General features: G+C 49.2%; 2 protein-coding genes across 2 annotated transcripts; both read right to left on the reverse strand.

Annotated features, from left to right (window-relative positions):
• Positions 1 to 3,569: 3,569 nt before the first annotated feature.
• Positions 3,570 to 5,445, reverse strand: Gpr135 (G protein-coupled receptor 135). Its single transcript, XM_004624939.3, has one exon. It carries the CDS (start codon positions 5,443 to 5,445, stop codon positions 3,622 to 3,624), a length of 1,824 nt encoding a protein of 607 aa, XP_004624996.2. The 3' UTR covers positions 3,570 to 3,621.
• A 5,936-nt stretch (positions 5,446 to 11,381) lies between these two features.
• Positions 11,382 to 20,652, reverse strand: L3hypdh (trans-L-3-hydroxyproline dehydratase). Its single transcript, XM_004624940.2, has 5 exons — positions 20,057 to 20,652; positions 16,528 to 16,697; positions 14,280 to 14,402; positions 14,060 to 14,197; positions 11,382 to 12,325 (listed from the first exon to the last, which is right to left on the reverse strand). The coding sequence occupies exons 1-5, from the start codon at positions 20,562 to 20,564 to the stop codon at positions 12,200 to 12,202; spliced, it is 1,065 nt and encodes a 354-aa protein (XP_004624997.1). The 5' UTR covers positions 20,565 to 20,652; the 3' UTR covers positions 11,382 to 12,199.
• Between the last annotated feature and the right edge of the window lie 145 nt (positions 20,653 to 20,797).

Consider the following 20,797-nt stretch of genomic DNA (forward strand, 5'->3'; position numbering starts at 1 on the left):
TTTTTTTAATCTATTATTTATTTATTTGGTACAAGGTCTCACTACACAGCTCAGACTCATAGTGGTCATCCTGTCTCAGTCTCCCCCAGCACTGGGGTTACAGGCCTGCACCACCATGCCCAGTTTCAGTGACTGACTTAACGTGGCATATGGTACTGGGGTATCAAAGCCCAGTCTTTGCACTTGCCAAGCAGATGCTTAGGCCACCGAGCTATCTCCTCAGCCCCCTTGCTTTTTCTTTTCAAATCTGTAAAATTGGAAAAAGAAGAGTAACAGTCCTCCTTCCTAAAGCTGTTCTGAAGATTAGTGGGCTTATGTGCATTCTGCACTGAGCGCCACTTGTTGCTGTGATTGTTGCAGCCCAAACGAAATACTCAAACTGAGAGCAAAAGGAGATGAAGGATTATATTCTGACCTTCACATTGTGATATTTAGTCCCAATAATTATGTTTCTCTTTTTCCTTCTCCCACTAAGTCATACAAGTGCATATTCTTTGTAAGCATGAGGGAAGGTCCACACCTGAGATTGTTTGAATGTTATTGTCTTTTTACCCAAGACATTGATTTCTAAGTATTTACAGTGAAGCAGGTAGGCTGCTGACCTTTATCAGCGTATCCTTTGCTTCCAAATTCTCCTCCTTTCACTAATAATCTTTTATGAAAAATGTCCTACCTTTTCTTCCCCACTTTGTAGCTCAGGCTGGTCTCCAACGTGCAACAATCCTCCTGCCTCTGCCTCCCTAGTTCTGAGATTACGGGTGTGTGCCACCAGGCTCGACTTGCACATCGACTTTTTTTTTTTTTAATTTTATTTATTTATTTATTTATTTATGTGTGTGTGTGTGTGTGTGTGTGTGTGGCCAGCTCAGCCCACCAGGGGGCGGTGCTGGCTGGCGTGTGGTGCTGGGGGATTGAACCGTGGTCCCCGTGCTTTGCCAAGCTTGTTCTAAGTAGGTGCTTTAGACCACTGAGCCATCTCACCAGCCCCTGCACATCGACTTTTGAGGGGCCCAGAAGGTAGAGAAGGGAATGGGGGGCTGTCAGGCCGGACACGCTGCAGTGTGAGTCCTACTTCTACCACTGAATAGTTTTACAACTGCAAATTGAAAACTAAGCACACATGTGTGCATGTGTGTACACACACCGGATGTTGAAAATCACCCAGGAACTTATTAGAAACCTTTTGACTCTTATAACCACTAACAGAAGGGCCTCTTTCCCGGGCCATTTCCTTTCTGAAACTTTCCATTGAAGGGAGGATTGCGCTTCTTCTTTCTTTCTCTTGGGGGTGCCAGGGATCAAACCTCGGGCCTTGTGCATGCAAGGCAAGAGCTTTACCCCTACCACATCCCAGTCCTGCTTCTCTTTCCTAAAGTCCTTACTGCCATTGCAGGTCACCTCCTATGGCCCAGCTTTCCCTTTACACCAGGCCACTTCATCCCACGTTACATCTTCGCTCTCTTTCTGCCTTCTGTTTACAATTGCTGAATTCCTATTCTATTATCTGCTCTGTAGCTGGAGACATTACCTTTTTTCCTTTTTGGTGGAACTGAAGATTGAACTCAAGTCCTTGTACTTGCCAGGGAAGCACTTATTCTACTGAGCCATCTCCCCAACCTCAATGTCACCATTTCTCCCTACACCCTCCAGGCTGTTTTTCACAGTGTCATAAAATATACTTTTTTTTATTCAACAAGAAAATACTACAGATTTCTGTGAAATGTTAGTCCCGTTGCACTGTCTGTATGTTTTACAATAATAAATATTAGGGAGGAGAGATTATCTCATTCACTCTGAAATATATCCAAGTGTGGCAAAATACATGGATACCTTACAAACTTCTGATTGTGATGATACTCAGAGAAGCGGAAAATTAAAACATATTTTGCTCTGACAGGAAGCATGTATTTCCATTCTTGGTTACAAAACAGTAACATGTCACACAAAGACTTAAATACTGACAAACACCCTTAGATATCTTACAAGAAAATAATATTGGTTATGCCACATGGAAATCTTTTTTTTTTTTGACGGAACCCGGTATTGAACTCAGACCCTTGCGCTTGCCAGGGAAGTGCTTATTCCACTGAGCCATCTCCCCGGCCCCACCACATGGAAATCTTTACATGATAGACAATGTCTTTGCATAACCAGGTTAAGTCCACAAAACACTGAAGGAAAGAGGAGCAAGATGGAAGGAAATAAAGAAAGTGGAATAAACAGGAGATCATCTTAGAAACTGAGAAATTCAGAATGCAGCGGCATCCGATGTGAGAAATTTCACGTACACAAGTTCTAAATTACACTTTTAAATCACTGTAAAAACACATTTCTGCAGCCACTTTTGGTTTGCTTGTGGTACCTCTCCAACCTCACAGCTATGTTTTTAAAACCCTATTTCGTATAATAAGCTGACACCTGGACTCCCTTTTGGATGAGGACTAGAGTGTTTTATATGTCATAACCATAAAGCAGCCATTGCCTATTTAAAAATACTCAAACTTCCAAGTGGGGGAGGACATGACCTCTGAGAAAGCTCCATGGTTGTTCTAACAATGTGGCCACTTCTCAAACTATTCGAATTTCTCTTTGGATTCACTTTTAGTTATTTAAAAAGTCACATAGGAAAGCCAACTTTGCTACTTTACAGAGTAGTCACCTTGTTCAATCAATGTGACTTCAAATTAGTTTGACTACATGAAAACATCAAATTTACAACAAAAGAAAAACTTTTCCTACTATGAAAGTCTTTTTTTCTAATATCAAAGCATTCTGACAGTGTCATCCTAGAAGTGAGCAAAATGTTTAAAGTAAGGACAAACCCTCACAAGTTTCCAGAGGCAGATTATTTGGGGGGTAGGGGAGGAAGGGACGTTAATCCGTATGTATAATCTTGGAATACTTTACTTTTCATTCTTTTTTCCTGCAAGGTGGAGGACCAACCCCAGGGACTCGAGCAAAGATAGGCACGCACTCTAACCCTGAGCTACATCCCCAGCTTTGGAATACTTAATAAAAACAGCTGTAGTTTTTTATGCGCACACTTTGAGTTGCCTGCGTTTCAACTGGTAACAAACCATCCTTTTAAATTTCTAAAATGGTTTTAAATAGGATCTGACTTTAAAACGTCTCACAAAGATCATATGCTTGGTGCACCAATTTAGGTAAGAATACGCATTTTCTGCTCCCAAAGCTAAGCCCAGAAGCCAGGGTCAGAAGTGCGGTTGTGGATGTTGAAGTTCAGCTGGATGCCGGATGCTGGATGCTGGTGGTTCCAAGGGCGGTCAGCAGCTCCCAGGGATGCCATTCCTGAAACTGCTGTTTGAACATACATTGATTGCACTCAGTGATGTGTTTCACAGTGTGATTCTTGGAATATAGCTTTTCAGTGATGGTTGAGTTTTGTGTTTTGGCACTTACAATTTACAATGCTTGGCTGTGTGGTTTACGATTTTTAATTTTTGCACTTTACATTCCTTTGGACACCTTTGAAGAAGGGTACACTGTCTTTTACGCTGTGTGGAGGAAGTGGCAACCCTCCCTGCCTTTCGAGTTTCAAATGTTTGGCTCTGTGAAATCGAGTCTCTGAGGAATCCTGTACGAGCCTTCCGAAGCTGGCCCTCAGAGGCTGGTATCTCGGACCTCGGATTTAGGCTGCTTAGCCACTGCTGTCCCAGGCTCCGCTGGTCCCTCCCGGCAGAAAAGCACAACCGGGTTTTTGCGGGCCCACATGGCCAGGTCTCCTCCCGCACCGCTGGCTGGGTCGGAGGAGGCCATCCTGCTGCAGGCCCTGAGCCGGCCCGTGCAGCGGTTCCGAAAGCGACTGCGACTCCTCAGCTGCAGAACTGGGCTCTGGCCGGCCAGGAATGCGCCCGGGTTCCTAGTCCGGTACCCCTCCTCGCGGCTGCGCCCCAGCAGCATGGAGAGGTTGGGGTTGCGGATGGCGTAGATGAGCGGGTGGATGGCCCCGTTGGCCCAGGTCAGCCACACGGCCAGCACGTCGAGCAGCGAGGGGGCGCGGCCGGCCTGCGCCTGCCGGGCGGCGGCCAGCAGCACAAGGAGGCAGTGGGGGCCCCAGCAGCCGATGACGAAGACGATCATGAGGAGCACGGTGGTGGCGGTGCGCACCTCGCGGAAGAAGCGCAGCGCGCGCGCGTGGGTGGTCACGGGCCGCACGCGCACGTCACACAGGCGCACGGCCCTGCAGATGTGGAAGTGGCAGAAGCACATGAGCAGGAAAGGCAGCAGGTAGCAGGCCACCACCAGCGCCACGCTGAAGGCCGCGCCCAGCTGCGCAGGGTCGGGGGAGGTGCGGTAGAGGCAGCCGTGGAAGCTCTGCGCCGCGGCGGGGGGCCCGCGGGGCGCGGGGAGCAGCAGCTCCCAGGGCAGCGAGAAGCCGAGCGCCGCCAGCCAGGCGCCCGCCAGCAGCTGCAGCGCGCGGCGGCGGCCCAGCTTGTCTCGCGGCGGCCGCGCGATGGCGCAGTAGCGGTCCAGCGAGATGAGCGCCACGCTGAGCGACGACACGATGCCGCCGCACGAGCCGAAGAAGCGGCTGGCGGCGCAGAAGCCGCGCCACAGCCCCGGGACCCCGGGGGGCGCCAGCAGGTCCAGGAAGGCGGCGGGCAGGCAGAGCAGCGCGATGAGCAGGTCTGACAGCGCCAGTGACAGCACGAAAGCGTTGGTGACCGTGCGCAGCGGCCGGTGCTTGACGATCGCGCCCACTACGGCGCCGTTGCCCAGGCTAGACAGCAGGAAGATGAGCAGCAGCACGAGCGCCTGCGCTGCCAGCGCCGCCCCGGGCCCGCCGCTGCCTGCCTCCTCGCTGCGGTTCCCCAGCGCCGCCGCCGCGGAGCTAAGCCAGAGCGCGGGGGGCGTCCCGCCGGGCACGGAGGGGGCGCCGGGGCGCGGCGAGGCCATGCCCTGGCCTGTGCATCCCGCACCCGGGCGCGGCAGATCGTCGGGGCACCGGCCGCCGGCCGCAGGGGTGCAGGGCGCTCGCCCCGGACCTGCGGAGCCTTTGACGTGGGCTCCGGGCGTTGCCGCGGGAACCGCGTGTTTACGCAGGAGCGCGGGGCGGGCCGCCAGCCTGGTACTAGGGAAAGCCGCCCCCGCCGCAGCCTCTCCCAGGCCATCCGGTGTGGTCTGCTGCGCGCACACCAAGAATAGCTCCACAAGGGTGCTCCTGTGGGGCTCAGGTGGCCTGGGGGGGGGGGTTCGGGGGGGGAGGAGGGCTTTGCTCCCAGGGGTGTCCATGGCAGGAATGTAGGACCTTAAGTGGGAAACACTCGTTCCTAAACTCGAGAGGCTCAGGTTCCTAAGGAGGGCCTTGGTCCATGCCGGACGCTGTTGGCCTGCGCTGGTGTTCAGGATCTTCATGTGGATGGGGGTGAAGGGGCCTAAGGACCACGGTGGGGACACTGAGACTGTGTGCTCGTAGAAATGCATATTCCCCTGGCCAGCTCCCAGGATTTCTGGGTCTACACCGGCCTGATTCTCAAGGACCCTGAGGACCTAGGGGATGCGTGTTGGTGTAAGGACTCCTCTCATTTTCAAGCCCCGGGAACTGAGGCCGGTAACTGGCTAACACCTGAGGAGAAGGGAAGGACTGTATCTGCTGGCGCCCTTCCTCTGAGCTCTGCACTGTGGCGTGCTTTGAGTCTGAGGCGCTGCCAGCCAGGAGAGATGCAGCCGACACCTGACAGGAGCACACGGGAACAGACAAGGGGTGGCTGCTCGAAGTTGCACCACCTGGCTGCTGGGAAGGACCTAATGTGACCACACTCACATCTACATGTGACAGGGTTGTGTGTGACTTTTTGAGGTAGGGTCAGGCTATGCAGTTCAGGCTGGCCTTGAGCTCACTTTGTAGCCCAGGCTGATATGGAACTTACAGCCACCTTCCTGCCTCAGCCTCCTGAGTGCTGGGATCACAGGTGTGTGCCACCGCACCGGACACTCCCTATGCTTTAACAAACCCTCCAACTTACCCTGATGGGCCATCAAGTTTCAGAAATACTGATGTAAAAAGAGCTAACAGCAGGCGTGGTGGACATAGCTCCAGTCCCAGCACTCTGGGAGGCAGAGGTAGGAGGATCAGGAGCTTGAGTTTAACCTTGACAATTTAGCAAGACTGTTTCAAAATTTTAAAATATGAAAAGATCGTAGCTCAGGGGGAATAGGGTTTGTGGAGAGGAATGAGTAGCACACATGTGGCATTTGGGGTCAGTGATATTAGAGCTCTGAATACTTAAGTGAATTATCCCCATGAAGCTCAGGCTGGATAGAAGTACTTCTAAGATGGTAAAGTAAGACTGGGCTTCTCAGCCTCAGCATCCCTGACATTTCAGGTCAGATGCTTCTCTGTCGGGAGGCTGGCCTTGGCACTCAGACACTGAGTACTCCCCAGTCACTGGGCATCAGATGTCAACAGCACCTCTCCCAGCTTGACAACTAAAAATGTCCAGTGCAGGAACTGACAGATTTCCCGAAGGACAAAAGCAACCCTGGTTGAGAATCAGGACAAAAATACAATGATCATAGATTCATCTATTTGGCAAACACAATCATCTAGCGTGCTTGGTTTTAGGAAAAAACAGAAGGATTCTACCCAGAGGCCTCCAGTCTTAGGCAATAACTAATGTATTACAGGGTGGTAAGTATGGAATCCTAGGACAGCTGATAAAGATGGGGCACGATGTGACACTGGACTCTCCCTCCCAAGAGGGGAAGGACATGTGATGCATGTGCAAGACGAGCAGATCTGAACCCTAAGATGCAGGTGGGTGGGGCTTGAAGAGATAAACGATGGAACTCACTGGGGCCCCTTTCTGTGTGGCTGCTACAGTTCTGAGCTGCGTTGAGGGAGGCCCTACTGGCAAAGCAGGGCTGTGACCTGGGCTCTCGCCCATGGATCCCATGGTGTGGAATCGCCCAGGATATGCAGGAGCACCTCATCATGCAGAAGGGTGCCGTGACTCCCCTCCCATTTCCCTTGGATACCCTGCTCGATAATGTTCTGTATCAAAAGATGGAGCCCTCACCCATCAAACTCACAAGCCCAAAACTTAGGATTCTTTCTTGATACCTTCCCCACTTCATCCCGCATCCAGTCCATCCCGCACATCTGGGGACTTTACTTGCTGAACATTTTCTGGCCATTCGCTTCCACCGTCATTGTGCACCTGAACCTTTGCTTTCTCTCTTTGGACCACTGCTGTCACCTCCCAGGTGGTCTTGCCTACTCCGGTCCCCACTCCACACTGCAGGCCAAATGCTCTTGACAGGTTTGCAGTCACACTGACCTCTTCAAGTTCCTTAAATCCTGCATCTGGGCATTTACACTAGCAATCCCCTCTGTCCAGAAAGCTCCCACCCCTCCAATGCCCCAGTGTAGATTATCCCACTTACCTGGCATGCTCTACCCCCACGTGCCCCATTCCTGGTTATCATCGCAGCACTCCATACTTTCTGCTGGTGGCGTACAACCACTGCCTGTCAGAACATTGCTGTGATCGTCCACATGTTACCGCCTCCCTTCATTTGGTTCTGTATTATGCATCTAGCTAGTACTTAGCACTTAGCAATGTGCTAGATATAAGAAAAGGGTTTTGAGTGACTTTGGGACAAATAATCCAGAAGAAAAGGCAGTGCTGCAGCCCAGGGGGGAAAGAAGGGATGCTCAGGAGGTAGTGTAGGGATTGGTAGTGTAGGGATTCCTGTTCCTCGGCTGTAAAGATCACCAACAGGGAGGACCTGGCTTACATAAGAAATGAGAAATTACTAGGACATGGCAACTTCAAATTATATTCAGTCTGACAGCTTCTCCCCCGACTCCCCTAACAAGAGACGTCTGGGGAAAGACAAAACTAACCAAGGGCATTTTTCTCGAGCACCATCACCTTCTGGCTTCAGTCTATCTCCAAGCCCGTGCCCTTTCTCAGCACCCTGGGTCCTGGAGAGATGATCTGACCAAAGTGCCAGCGTGCTGCAGCCCCACACAGGTTGGGGAAGTAGAAGGAAAGGAGGGTGTGACTAATTGAAGGACAAAAGACTGATGTAAGCCCCACATGCCACAGCTGAGTCAGGAGCGCCCACAGATAGGACAGAGGGGGCATGAAACCAGGGTTATTCCCAGCTTTTTCGAGGGCTGGGTGGAGTGCCAATTAGCAAGTTAGGGGTCTTGGGAAGAGGGGCACCTCCTAGGAAAATGAATGTAGTTTGTCCCTTTAGGTAAAGAATTTGCACTGTTGGCTCTGGACGTTAAGATGTAGCAACTGAGGGGTTGTCAGCCTCTTTGAGAAGGAAAACCATGGCACCATGTGTCAAGTTAGGTGCAGAATGTGGAGTAAAATGAGGAACCACAGATGCAGCATCCAGGAAGCAGTGAAACTTAAACAGTTGAAGCAAAGGTGAGTGGTTGTAATTAGCAAGGCACTTCAGTCTACTTGAGAAACCAGCTATGTCCTTTTTTTTTTTTGAGTTTTTCAGAAGAAAGGGTATGGCAATTCTCTCAGTCCTTTTGTGTGTGTGTGTGTGTGTGTGTGTGTGTGTGTGGTACTGGGGATTGAACTCGGGACCCTGCGCTTGCCAGGCAAGCACTTATTCTACTGAGCTATCTCCCTGGCCCTCAGTCATTCCTTTTGACTTTGCAAGTTATATGTGTTCTTCTGCCCTTTAGCTGAAAAACAGGCTCTTCACGTACAGTATTTCAGAGCCAAAAGAAGCTGCCTTGTAGGGAGACTTGCTTGTAAGTGAGGCCAAGATGTAAGAAAAAGTTGTCAGAAAGTTCTGCTACTCAAAGTGTGGTCTCCCTACTAGCAACTTACTAGAAACGCCTCACCTCAGCCCTAAAGAATTAGACCTATGGTTTTCATTGCCAGGTGACTTCGTACACACAGTGCTGTGTGAGCAGGTGTAAGAGGACAGTATGAACCGTAGCTTTTGAAGAGAAGTGGATGACAGAGATGGGCAATGGCTCACACAACTGCATGCCAAGAGGGTGTGAATGAGACCACCCCATGCTAAGGCCCCAACCAATTCCCCAGGCATCATACTAAGTGGCTCTGTGGGTGAGGACAGCACCAGAAGCGCGGGAACCTGCACCACACTTACCTGCAGGGAGCACACAGCAGCACTCACTCGGGAGCCCTGAAACCCCACGATGACAGCAGAGCTGGCATCCAGTCAAGCAGGGGCAACATGAGAAGAGGAAGAACCACCATTGCTGCTAAAGAGTAAATGGAGGCAACGGAAAGCACCCAGTGGGCACAGTAAGAAGTCTGGATGCTGGAACCCCAAAAGATGGGGCTAGAGTGAGAGCAAGCTAAAGGAGAAGGCACAGGGATGTTTGCTTCATTCTGTTTGTAATGAGGTCTTAATACTTCAGGGAAGAGACTGGTGAGGAGAAGACAGAGCCACTACACGGCGGAGTTGATGAGGGGAGACCCTTGTGGAGACGGGCGAGTTAAGAGGAGCAACGTCGGAACAGAGGAAGCGAAGCCCCAGCAGGCGTGCTGCAGCGCGCAAGAGAGCCACGTTGCTCAGCAGCTGAGACTCAGACCTTCAGCTTTAGCTGCAGTGTTGGCACTGGGCGGTTTGGGCGCTCGGTCTCTGAAAGGTTCTCCATCACTGAACTAGAAGGTGACTAGTACGGTTGTGCGACCGCCGAGACACGTGGGGCCGGGGGAGTGCACATCACTAGGGTTTTCACTCCAAGAGAGGGTGAAGTACAGAGCAGGATTCCTCGTACAGCAGGGCTTAGGCTCTGGCTCAGACTAGATCTTAGGAAGCATTAGTGAATATGTATCTTTTAATGTTTAAGAAAAATGTAACATCTTCACGGAAGTATCTTATCTTGAATAAGTTCCGGCTGTCCTATCTTCAAGGAGAAGTATGCTAGGAAGTATCAGACTGCAGTTGGAAGTCCTAGACTCACAGCCTCGGAAGGCCCTAGGGAAGGGGAGTGACCTGCATCTCCCTCCCTCACCCGTACGATGGAACACAGACACTGACCCACACTGGTGAGCCAGGCCAGGCCTGCCCCGGGGAGGCTGATCCTCCACGAGCTGTCTCTGACAATGCCCAAACAGGATTAAAACTGGCCCCAAACCATCTGCTTGTTTTTGTCATCAAAAATTGACCGTTCCACATAACGGCAAGGATAGAACTCCCCGGAATGGATAGCCATGGGATGCTAGTATGCACTGTATCGGTTAGTGTTTGCTATAGAAACAGACACGACACAAGGTATACAAATGTGCAGGAATTTACCAGACTGGCTCACAGTGCCAACCTAACTAGGGGTGTCTGCACACTGGAGACTGAAGGATCTAGCCGAAGGTCTGGAACTCACTGCGGTGTCCCGTGTGAGTCTATCAGCAGGTGAAGGGTCTGCTATGGAAGACTGAAGGATCTGAGCTGGCAGGCGGACGGTGACCCCCAAGCTGACGGCACACGCTGGCGTGCCTTAGACCCGCCCGTCTTCATTTCCCCTTCGTCCCATCCAAGGGACAAGCCGCCCTTGGGTGGTCTCTACAAGTAGGCTGTGGAATTGCTGAGCATACTGAGCTCCTCCCATTCAATCAACCATCACACGAACTTCATTAAAGTAGAGACTGTGGATGCAGCACATTAGAAAATGCTACAAAATCTAACTTAAGAACAATGTATTTTTTCAAATTAATGTGATAGAAGATTTTGAGAGAATAGTGGTTCTGACTTTATTTCTTAAAAAAGTACAGTTAATGTAATCTGTAGAAAATTGATTGATTACACTGTATTAGTGGTACTGTCATTTCTTGGAGGTAAATGATTTTGTCACAGAATTTTATGATGGCTGAGTAAAAAGCAGCATTAACATTTTTTGACAATAGGAAAGTCAAAATTGTAACTTTATAGTTTTTCTTTTGGTCAGGTAATTAAACCACAGACCCAGTCACTGGGTTAGTACTGACTTGCTGGTGACAACACCAGTTACAGTGAACTCACTTTCCGCATGCTCAGAGGTGAATACCGTTACTGCTTCACTACGAATCTGCCGAGAGCAAGTGCGTCCATTTATGATCCTGGGCAGCGAGCAAGGCACACAGAGCAGTACTAACTAGTGAGACGTATTAACTGTCATGAGCATTTCTTTCATGTTTTCAATCTACCGAGCACGCAGCTGAAAAGTGTAACTCATACCCTTGTAATTCACTCCTTTCTTTCCTTTAATGTATTTCATGCAGGGTCTCACTACGCAGCTCGGACTTGTAGTGATCCTCTTGTTGTCAGCCTCCCCGGTGCTGAGATTACAGGCGTGCACCACCATGCCCAACCTCGCTAGGCAGCTCACTGCACCCGGGGGCGGGGCCGGTGGGGCACGTGGGGCCAGGGATCAAATCCCAGTCCCTGCACTTGCCTAAGCAGGTGCTTAGTCCACTGGACTATCACGCCGGCCCTTGACTCTCTCATTTCTAACAAGTACCTGCATTTCAGTTAGTAGTAAGCAACCTCTTCTGTAAAAGCTGAAAGAGGCTGGGGCTACTGTATATGCTTAGCATTCATGCGGCTCTGAGTTTGAGCTGTCCTTAACTCCTCCCAGGAAGCCTGAAAGAGGTGCCAAAAACCTAATTACTAGGTTGGTTTTTTTTCTCAGAATCAATTTACGGCTGTCCAGTCCCTGTAGGAGCTGGTGTTGAGGCACGCAGCACACCTCAGCTGCTGCAAGGATGCCAAGTGAAAGCAGTTTGTCCCACGGGGCCTTCCCTGGCTGTGCATGCTAAGACTGCTCATCCTGTCAGCCGGCTCCTTTACAGGGCATTACTCGTCGCAAGATAGAACGCTACGACAGCGGACTTGTAAGCTCCACTGAGATGACTACAATTTCAGATATTATTCGGAGAACTTTTAGAACAAAATATAGTCATTACCATAGAGTAATGTTTTAAAAGATCTTAATTTTACTCAGAATGTTAATAGCTTAGAAAATTTTTTTCTGAATTTTTGGCACTTTACATGCTAGACTTAAGTGATTTTTGTACCAAAATATATTAGTAAATATGAAGTATAATGACTTTCTATTTAGCCACAGTATATTATTTTAAGAATGGAAATTAGCTCATGTGAATAAGTAGACATTGGTTTTCACATAATTTTGAGAAAGCATTACTTACAAGTAATTATTACTTTAGAACAAAAGCTGTTCAAGCCCTGGCGGAGGTCACGTGAGGAGAAACCCGTCTTTCAGTGGGTCATCGTCTTCTACCGTAAAGTTTGCTGTACCTGTGTAGTGGGCTTGTCCGGATACTTCCACGATAACAGCTTTGAAATCTCCACATTTTGCTTCCTGAGAAAAGATGAAGAGAACATACTCTGAAAACACTGCAGGCTGGGGGTGTAGCTCAGTGGCGCAGCACCTGCCCGGCAAGCATGAGACCCTGGGTTCGATTCCCAGTACCAAAACCAAAAGCAAAATACTGCACACATGCTGAATCTGATGTACAAATTGTACTCTTGATTATTTTCATTCTAAGAAAAACCCAAGGGTTAATCCTGCAGGCAATGGAAATAACAGGATGTTAAGGACAGTGACACGGGTACATGTTGTTTTAGATAAATTTAGCTTTAAAGTATGGGACAAACTGGGGTGGGGGAAAAAATATTAGAAGCCCAGAAATCTGTTAAGAGATAACCTAGATTCACTGATTAAACCCGCAGTCACTAGGTAGTGGGAGAACATAAGACAGAGACACTTTGCCTGCTGACCAATGAAGGTAGTAAGTAAAGAATTAGGAATATGGCCGTAACGTGTGGCTTGGAAGTACTGATGGTGGTGTCATCGTAACTGCGAAGGGAAACAGGAGTGGCATGTGGAGGGAGGTCGGGAGGGGCCTTGAAAACGCGAGTTAGGAAAGGCTGTTCACTATGATAAAGGACCGCATGATTCATTGGGTTAACTTGCTCGCTGCAGATTAATTGTTCTGCAAATTTCGCTTACTACTATGAGGTTTATTAGCTCAGCTTCTACATTTAAAATGTGACTTCATTACAAAAATTCCACTTTCTTCAAATTTTCTTGGCTTTATATATTACATAAAATGAAAAAAACACTTTTATAGAACCACACACACAAGAACCTCCAAACTCTTAAAATTCTTTTTTTTTTTTTTTCCTGTATTTTTTAGGGAAGGGTCTACAGGGTGTTCAGGGTTTCACTACTAGATCGAACTCATAGTGATTCTCCTGCTTACAGCCTCCCAAGTGCTGGCATTACAGGTGCACACCCCCACACGCAGTCTCAATCGCCCTCTCAGCTCGCCCTGGAGGTGGGGCCAGCATGGCAGCTGGGGATTGAACCCTCTGACCTGCGCCTGCTTGCAGGCGCTTTAATCCACTGAGCTATTTTGCCAGCCCTCCAACTCGTAATGGTTTTCAAACCATTTAGCGATGCGGGCTGTCACTCCTGAGCCAGTGGGGCTTCTGTCAACCTGGGTCAGAACACATGACGACAAGGATGTTCAGAGGCGCTAGCTACACAGTCCTCGTGTCTGTGAACAATTCCAGCTTTAATACCTGTTCATCTGCAAATAGATTCTCAGGAACCCTTTATACCTTAAATCTTAAGGATGCCCTAAAAGCCCTGCAGGCTTTATTTATCAGTATTTACTATACTGTGAATATATTTGTTCACTGCCTCACTTGAAAATAAGCCTATTACATATTAATAAAAAAAAGTGAAAATTAATTTTGCAAAAGAAAAAAATTAATGAGGAAAGTGGCACTGTTTTACATGTTTGCAAGCCTCTTGCATCGCGGCTTAGAGAAGACAGCTGGATTCTGACATCTGTTGCATTCAATTGAAAGTACCACCCTCTGTGACCTCTGAATGCCCCTGAACCCTCCTGAGGGAAAGGGAGAAGGCAAACGGCCTCTTGGCGTCATTAGCACAATTCTCATCTTGCAGACCCATGTGAAGCTCGCTGGGGCTCTTCTGAGAGCCAAGTGGAGGACCCTTCCCAAAACACAGGCCTCTCCGTCCCACCCACAACACGTTCACACCCAGGAAACGAGGGGTGCTCACCCTCACAGCGCTGCCTGTGAACACCGAGCTGGTCGCGCTGCTTTTGAAGGTCCTGGGCTGGTTCAGGCCTAGAAGGCCTTTGTGGTACTGCAGAGCGATGCGGGCTGTCACTCCTGAGCCGGTGGGGCTTCTGTCAACCTGGTCAGAGCACACGATGACAAGGATGTTCAGAGGCGCAAGCTACAGTCCTGGTGTCTGCAAACAATTCTGGCTTTAATACCTGTTCATCTGCAAATACACAGATGTTGGTGGTTGGTTCCTCATTGTAAGCATCCTTCCCATCTGTTAATATGGTTCCATATAGAAAGGCGAGGTCTTCGCTCTCTGGGTGAGTAATCTCAAACTGTAAAATAACAATGATGAAATAACCATGTGTAAAATAAATATTGATTCAAATTTATCTTCACAAATAATGTAGATAAGGTATTCCCAGATATGTTAGAGCAGGGCACAAACACTAGATATTACTGTTATTCTCTAGATAAATAATTTTATTGGAAATTGTGATTTTTATCATAGTTTGAGATCCTTCTAAAGAAACCGCTCCAAATATACCCTCAGCTACAGGAACTGTTGTTTTATTTCCATTCCCCACACACCGACACACACACCGAAGCACAGACCTCAGGGCGGTCGGGCTACAGGCTGGCAGTGGCTGAGCTAAGCGTAGCGTGTGGTCAACGTGAAAAGCCCGAAGAGGAGAATGTGGAAAGCCAGTCACAGTGAGAGTCCAGAGTGGAAGTTAACACCAGCAAGAGACAAGGATGGTGCGAGGCCACGGGCAAACACAGGATCCCAACCTGAGGTGCAGAAGCAAGTGGACGTAAAAAACCGTAAGGACCTCAGAGGAGGAAGTCTTAGAAGACGCACACAGGCTGAAGCAGGTACCAGCAAGAGGCTGAGGCCGCCCGGGGCCCAAAGGTGTCCTCACTGTGCCAGGGTTCTGGGAAGTCTAGTTGTCTACGTTCCTTGGATTTCTGCAGTGCCCTAGAGTATGAGATTACTCTAACTTTCTCATATATTCTTGTAATTAGTACATTCCATCCCCATTTACCTGTCATTTAAAACAACTGGACAATTTGAGAGCCCATCAAAGCCCACACTAAGCAGGGCTGCGTATTGATCCTGGTTTTCTGTTCTCTGACCTCTGAGATAACAGCACACCCCAACAACACCCTGTTCGTAGGGGTGCTTGTTCCCACTAGGCCAAGCTTCTGGGAGGTGGGGTTTGTTCTTCTTGTGAGGCTGCAGCGTCAGTCACAGTGTCTGACACGCAGTGAGTTCTTGGCAAATGTTTGCAAGAAAAATGAATGAAGGTGAGTTAGCCCCTCACTCTGCAAGCGGCCCGTCCTCAGTCTGCATCAGTGATGTGAGCTCACAGAGCCGCCCTGCCATCTGCCACTCAACAACAGAATCCCGGCTCCGCTGCCACCGCCACCTGTAAGGAGCTGGGGCTTTAAGGTGGGTTCAGAACCACTCCATCTACTAAGACAACTGTCTCCCACAATTTAATTTAAAATGAGGTGGGGTTATCTTGTGCCAAAATGTTCAGTTATTAGCTGTCTGCTGAATGAAACAAAAAACTGACAAATACAGAGCTTTAGAAGTTACCGTGATAACTCCACACACTGATATTAACAGTTCTCCCAAAATGATCATTTTTGGAATACCTGAGTTATAAATTATATCAAATTAAAACACTGAGAGTGTGAAATGGGCCATATTTATGCAAATATGTCAAGCACTATCTTAGTTATTTTTTACTGCTACTAATTAAATCCTTCTATGCCAAAACATTTAAATACTGTGTTCTGCCCATGGGTTCTGAAGGTAAAATAGCACATGTGCTAGAAATGAAAGAAATAACCTAGACTTGTTAACCTAAACTGATTTTATTATCAGAATAGTTTCTTCCTGAGCAAAAGCTAGTTACCTGAAGTTAAGCAAGTTCTTAGCAATAAAAGAAAAATTCACTAAGTAGGAATCACTGTCTTTCATGAGAGCCTTATCAGACCCAATGAAAATATCTGTAAGCTGAATTTACACTCATTATTCTCAAGCTTTTCAGAAAAATGAACCTCATATTGCAAAACACATCTCAATGGACTACTGTCACTTACCATAAATCATATTACCATACACATATTAATGAAGATAATAGTTATCACTTACTGCCATACTTACTGACCATTGATCATGGGCCAGGCAGTACACTGAGTCCACACACTGGCTCACTTCACTCACAATACCCTAAAAACATTTACTGCACGAACGCTGTAAGCAGCAGAGCTAGAACTCCCCAGGGGTCTACTGTAGCTAAGCCTGCCATACTGCTAAGCCAGTATCTCAAGACCCCGTCTGAGTACTGCCAGAAGTTACACATGTGCAGGATCAGGGTCTCTCAGCCATGGAAACTTCACGGCTCCAGGCCACGGGGTGCTGGGTGTGGAGGCCAAGGCTGCACAGACCTGAGCTTTCACCGCCGTGGTCACTGCACTCGCGGCGTCCACGAGGTCCCTTGTCTTTGCAGCACAGACATCGAGCCCTAACTTTCCTGCACTGACGAGGGCGTAGAACGCGCCACCATATGCGATGTCCACCATAACCCTTCCATGACCAGGAACATCCACTATGAGATCTAAAAAGAAGTGTTTGGAAAACAAGTGTCAGTATTTTAGCAAAAACTCACAGTATTTTAAATACGTTTATTCAGGGGGAGGGCAATTTTCTTGTCATGAAAAGGAATGAAGTAGAAATTCATTTTCTAAACGAGCAAGCATCAGGTAAATGAAGCGAGGTGCATCTTGATGCTGCTGTGTGAGCCAGGTAACATCTGCGCACCGTTTCTCCAGTCACAAGTGTTTGTCACTCTGAGACTCCCTTCTAGAAAACCTCAGAGAGGCGAGAAACAAAAGCCCTGGGACATCAATAGCAGATACCACACAGGTTCCTGACTGAACCACGAGATGGTTAAAGATAGTATTGGATTCCTATTGACAAATTGGCTTTCTTCAGCTCTAATGTCACAACAAAAATTTTAAAAATACTATTCTATATGAATTAGACCCAAACATTTATCTACATATCATCTCCCGCAGTGTCCTTCAAGCAAGTGCTCAGAGGAAAGGCCACGGTCGAGCGGCTGGCCCCTGCGGCACCATTCTGCATCCAGGGTTTTATCTGCGCGTTGTAAGCCCCCGACACGCTGAAAGCTTCCCTTGAAGGCCAGCTGTTTGAAGTCCCTTGCCTGTATTTCCACAGGAATGGGTCTGGATGCTATCTTAGGACACTGAAACGCTCTTCACTCCTCACACACTCCTTCCTGTCTCCCTCCTCGCCAGCCCAAGGCCGCACGGAGGCCACTGTCTAAGGGGGAGGCACATGATCAGGATTTCTGTTTTACAGATTTTCGGGGGAAAGGCAAGTGTCCCAGAGGGGGAAATATTCCTACCAGCCTGCAGCCATTCCTTTCCCTGACTGCAGAAGGGCCTGTGCGAACTTCCCGGCACCCAGGAGGGCATGGGGCAGGGGCAGCCAAGCAGGAGAGGAGCGGGAGGGAGCCTCCGCTCAGGTGGGCGGACTTGGGCTGCCCGTTGTGTCAGCAGAGGCCAAAGGCCTCTCCTTCCCAACGCACTGCTGACTCTTAAGAAAACTTTGCTCGAACAGATACAATTTAGTGTTTCAGTGAGCCCCTGCCTCAGAAGAGCTGGGCGTGGACTTCACGGCCACGGTGCTGGGTTCGATCGCCAGTACCAAAAATGAAAAAGAAAGAAAAAAAGCTTTATCTCGATGCTGATGTAACACTGTCATGAAAAGCAGGTTTAATGAAAGAAGAGTGAGCACGAAGACAGAAATTAAGGACTACTGGAATGTGGATGCTAAGGCTTTCCGGTGGGCACAGCACAAACTGGCACCTATCCTAGGGCACGGGTGCCAGGCTGTGGCCGGGCCCACCTGCCCCCTTCCTGGACTGTGCACCCCAGCAGTGCACTGGCCGCCAATCCCCAGGCCAGGCACAGCGAGGACACTGGCTCCAGGAAACACAACGCTGAGCCCTCAACTGCTCTCTGGTCCACTCTGAAATCTGGAGCTAGGCTTTCTTAGGATGGGCAGTTAGGCTTTCTTAGGATGGGCACTCTACCTCTGATTTTATTTCATCTTCAAAATGGACCACTTGTCCATCAAAGTTACTTCCATGCACTAATTTTTTAAATACAGTTTAATTTCAGTAGGAAAACAATTTTCAAGAGGATCGGGCATTTATATTTGTCAATTAGCAGTCTTCAAATATTATGTATTTAGCTACTCATTCAACAAGCATTTATTCGTTACCTACTGTTCTCAATACTTAGAACAAGTGGCAAACAAAGGACCTCGCGTTTTAGCACAGTGGATTGGAGCTGAATTCAGCAACCCTCTGAGGTCCTCATTTCAGACTGTGACACTGAGGCACTGACTGTCACAAGATCACAAGGACCTGGAAGGCAGAGCACTGTTCCTGAACGAAGGTGGCCCCTGCCTTTTATGCATTTTCAAAGTAAAGAATATAGGATTTAATTTCCTTAATAGCTAGGTGGTCATTAATGTCCACTAATTATTGCACGGTTGCATTGTGACACTCATAACTACTGCACACAAGGGGTTGGCTGCACCTGCCCTAACCAATCCAGGTCCATGGTGACGCTGCAGCCAGCTGTCAATTTCCACAAAATCCAGAGCCTTTAATCTGCTGGAGTTGCTTGGGGGGAAAGTGGGTAGGCATGCTAATTAAACTGCTGAAGTTCTTAAGACAAAACCTAAATATCAACCGACTCCCTCAAATGCCAATCTGAATGTGACACCACTGTCTCCTAAAGGGAACGTATCAGTTTTGCCAGGTGTTCACCAACTTGGACATTTGGCCTGTGGTGACAAACCCGTGCTAATGGTATCATTCATGATTTGGTTAATCTGGAAGCCAAGTCTTCAAGCAGAATCAAGATCAACTTTCTAACTGAATGATTTGTATGGCTTGATACTCTGAAGAAAAGGAACAATAACCCTGTTCCTGGATGAATTAGATCTACTCTCAGCTCATTCCAATCTCCAATACTAAAGCATTCTTTATGCTAGAATTCAGCCTCTTAGAGGGACAGCTCAGGGAGACCAAATACCAGGCATCATGCTGTCCGCTGGAAGGATCTCCCTCTTTGTAAGGACTGCAGTTCTCCAAATGTCCTGCTTTATATGACAAATGAGGATCTGTATTAGGGAATCCACCAACACCTTCTAAAGATGTGATATGCTAAGGTATAGTATATAATCCTGTATCTTCCAGTCTTTTCATCTTGAGATATCCATTTTGTATAATTTTAAAATTGTAAGACTCTTGCATATGACAAAAACACTAACATAAGACAAATGAAGAAAAAGGCTCAGGGAGGCTAAATAATTTTCCAAAGGATGCACAGAGCTGTCAAAATTTGTCCTAGGCAGTGTTCCTGTACTTTAAAGAATAAAGCAGCAACATTCACAATGTCACTTATGAGTTGCTTCATTCTTTTTCTTTCCTTTTCGAAAATGAGTCACTTTTGACAGATGGAAAGGAGACTACATTTAGTCACTTGTTTGAGCGACTCACGTGTCTGCTAAACATATCCTGGGCCAGCCCAGAACCCTGGTAAACGTTCCATCCTCTGATCTTTCCTTGGACTCTCGCTTCCCATGCTTCATTCAGCTATGGAATCTCTAGGAACGCCTGAAAATGCAGAACCAGGCCCTGCACAACGAAGCAGGGCATTCTGTCGGAGGGGGCTTCCCGCACGCAGGCTCGGGGGTAGAGATCTGTAGGCTCACTCAATTGCACGCACCAAAACTACGAGGCTGAGATGCTGACCCTCGTCTGCAGCGATCTGGAGTTTACTTCTGGTTAATCGCGACTACGCAGCATGGGCTAGCGGCACCGCAGTTAGTTTGCGCCCCTGCCGCGTCTCCCCACAGGGGGCGCCCGCGGGTTACCTGAGGCCAGCACAAAGGCCGGGACGCTGTGGAAGCGCACCGGGCCACAGCTGCGGCCGTCCTCACACGCCACGAAGACGGCCACCAGCCCGCAGGGGCAGTGGATGTTGACGCGGGCCTCGCGCGCGCCGGCGGGGGGCGCGGGCAGCAGCCCGAAGTCCAGCGCGAAGCGGCCCAGGGCCAGCACGGCGTGGCCGCACATGGAGCTGTAGCCCGCGTTGTGCAGGAACAGCACGCCCAGGTGCGCGTCGGGCAGCTCGCTGCGCACCAGCACCGCCCCGTACATGTCCCGGTGGCCCCGGGGCTCGAGCAGGACCCGGCGTCGCACGTGGTCCAGGTGCTGGCGCATGTAGCGCCGCTTGGCCAGCAGCGTGGGCCCGACCACCTCGGGGCAGCCGGCCAGCACGATGCGCAGGGGCTCGCCGCCCGTGTGCATGTCTACCACCGACAGCGCCGGCGTGTTCGGGTCGTGGGGGGGCAGGCGGGGCACGGCCGGCGCGCCCTCCATGGTCTGCGCCGCGGCGCCCTCGCTGCAGGACCCACGCGAGACCAGCTAGACCCGACGGACCTTCAGGACGGAGCGTCCTAGCTGAGACCAGGGGGCGGGGCTTCCGCGGACTTACCGGAAGTGGGGCGGGGCGCTGGCGCCTAGACCTGGGATCCGGCAGGGCTTCGTATCCTAAACTCGGGAACAAGGAAGGGCCTCGGTGTGGAAACCGGAAGTGGGTGGAGCTTCGCGGT

Source organism: Octodon degus, unplaced genomic scaffold (assembly GCF_000260255.1).
Source record: "Octodon degus isolate 3935 unplaced genomic scaffold, OctDeg1.0 scaffold00007, whole genome shotgun sequence".
Taxonomy (NCBI): Eukaryota; Metazoa; Chordata; class Mammalia; order Rodentia; family Octodontidae; genus Octodon; species Octodon degus.

Bases quoted from the DNA above. Each gene is read 5' to 3' on its own strand.
- Gpr135 (XM_004624939.3), bottom strand. From the start codon at position 5,445: ATGCATTTCTACGAGCACACAGTCTCAGTGTCCCCACCGTGGTCCTTA.
- L3hypdh (XM_004624940.2), bottom strand. From the start codon at position 20,564: ATGGAGGGCGCGCCGGCCGTGCCCCGCCTGCCCCCCCACGACCCGAAC. The intron at 16,698-20,056 runs GTAACCCGCGGG...ACTTCTTTTTAG, and splicing joins GGCCTTTGTGCTGGCCTCAG to ATCTCATAGTGGATGTTCCT. The intron at 14,403-16,527 runs GTCTGTGCAGCC...GTTATTTTACAG, and splicing joins CCACGGCGGTGAAAGCTCAG to TTTGAGATTACTCACCCAGA.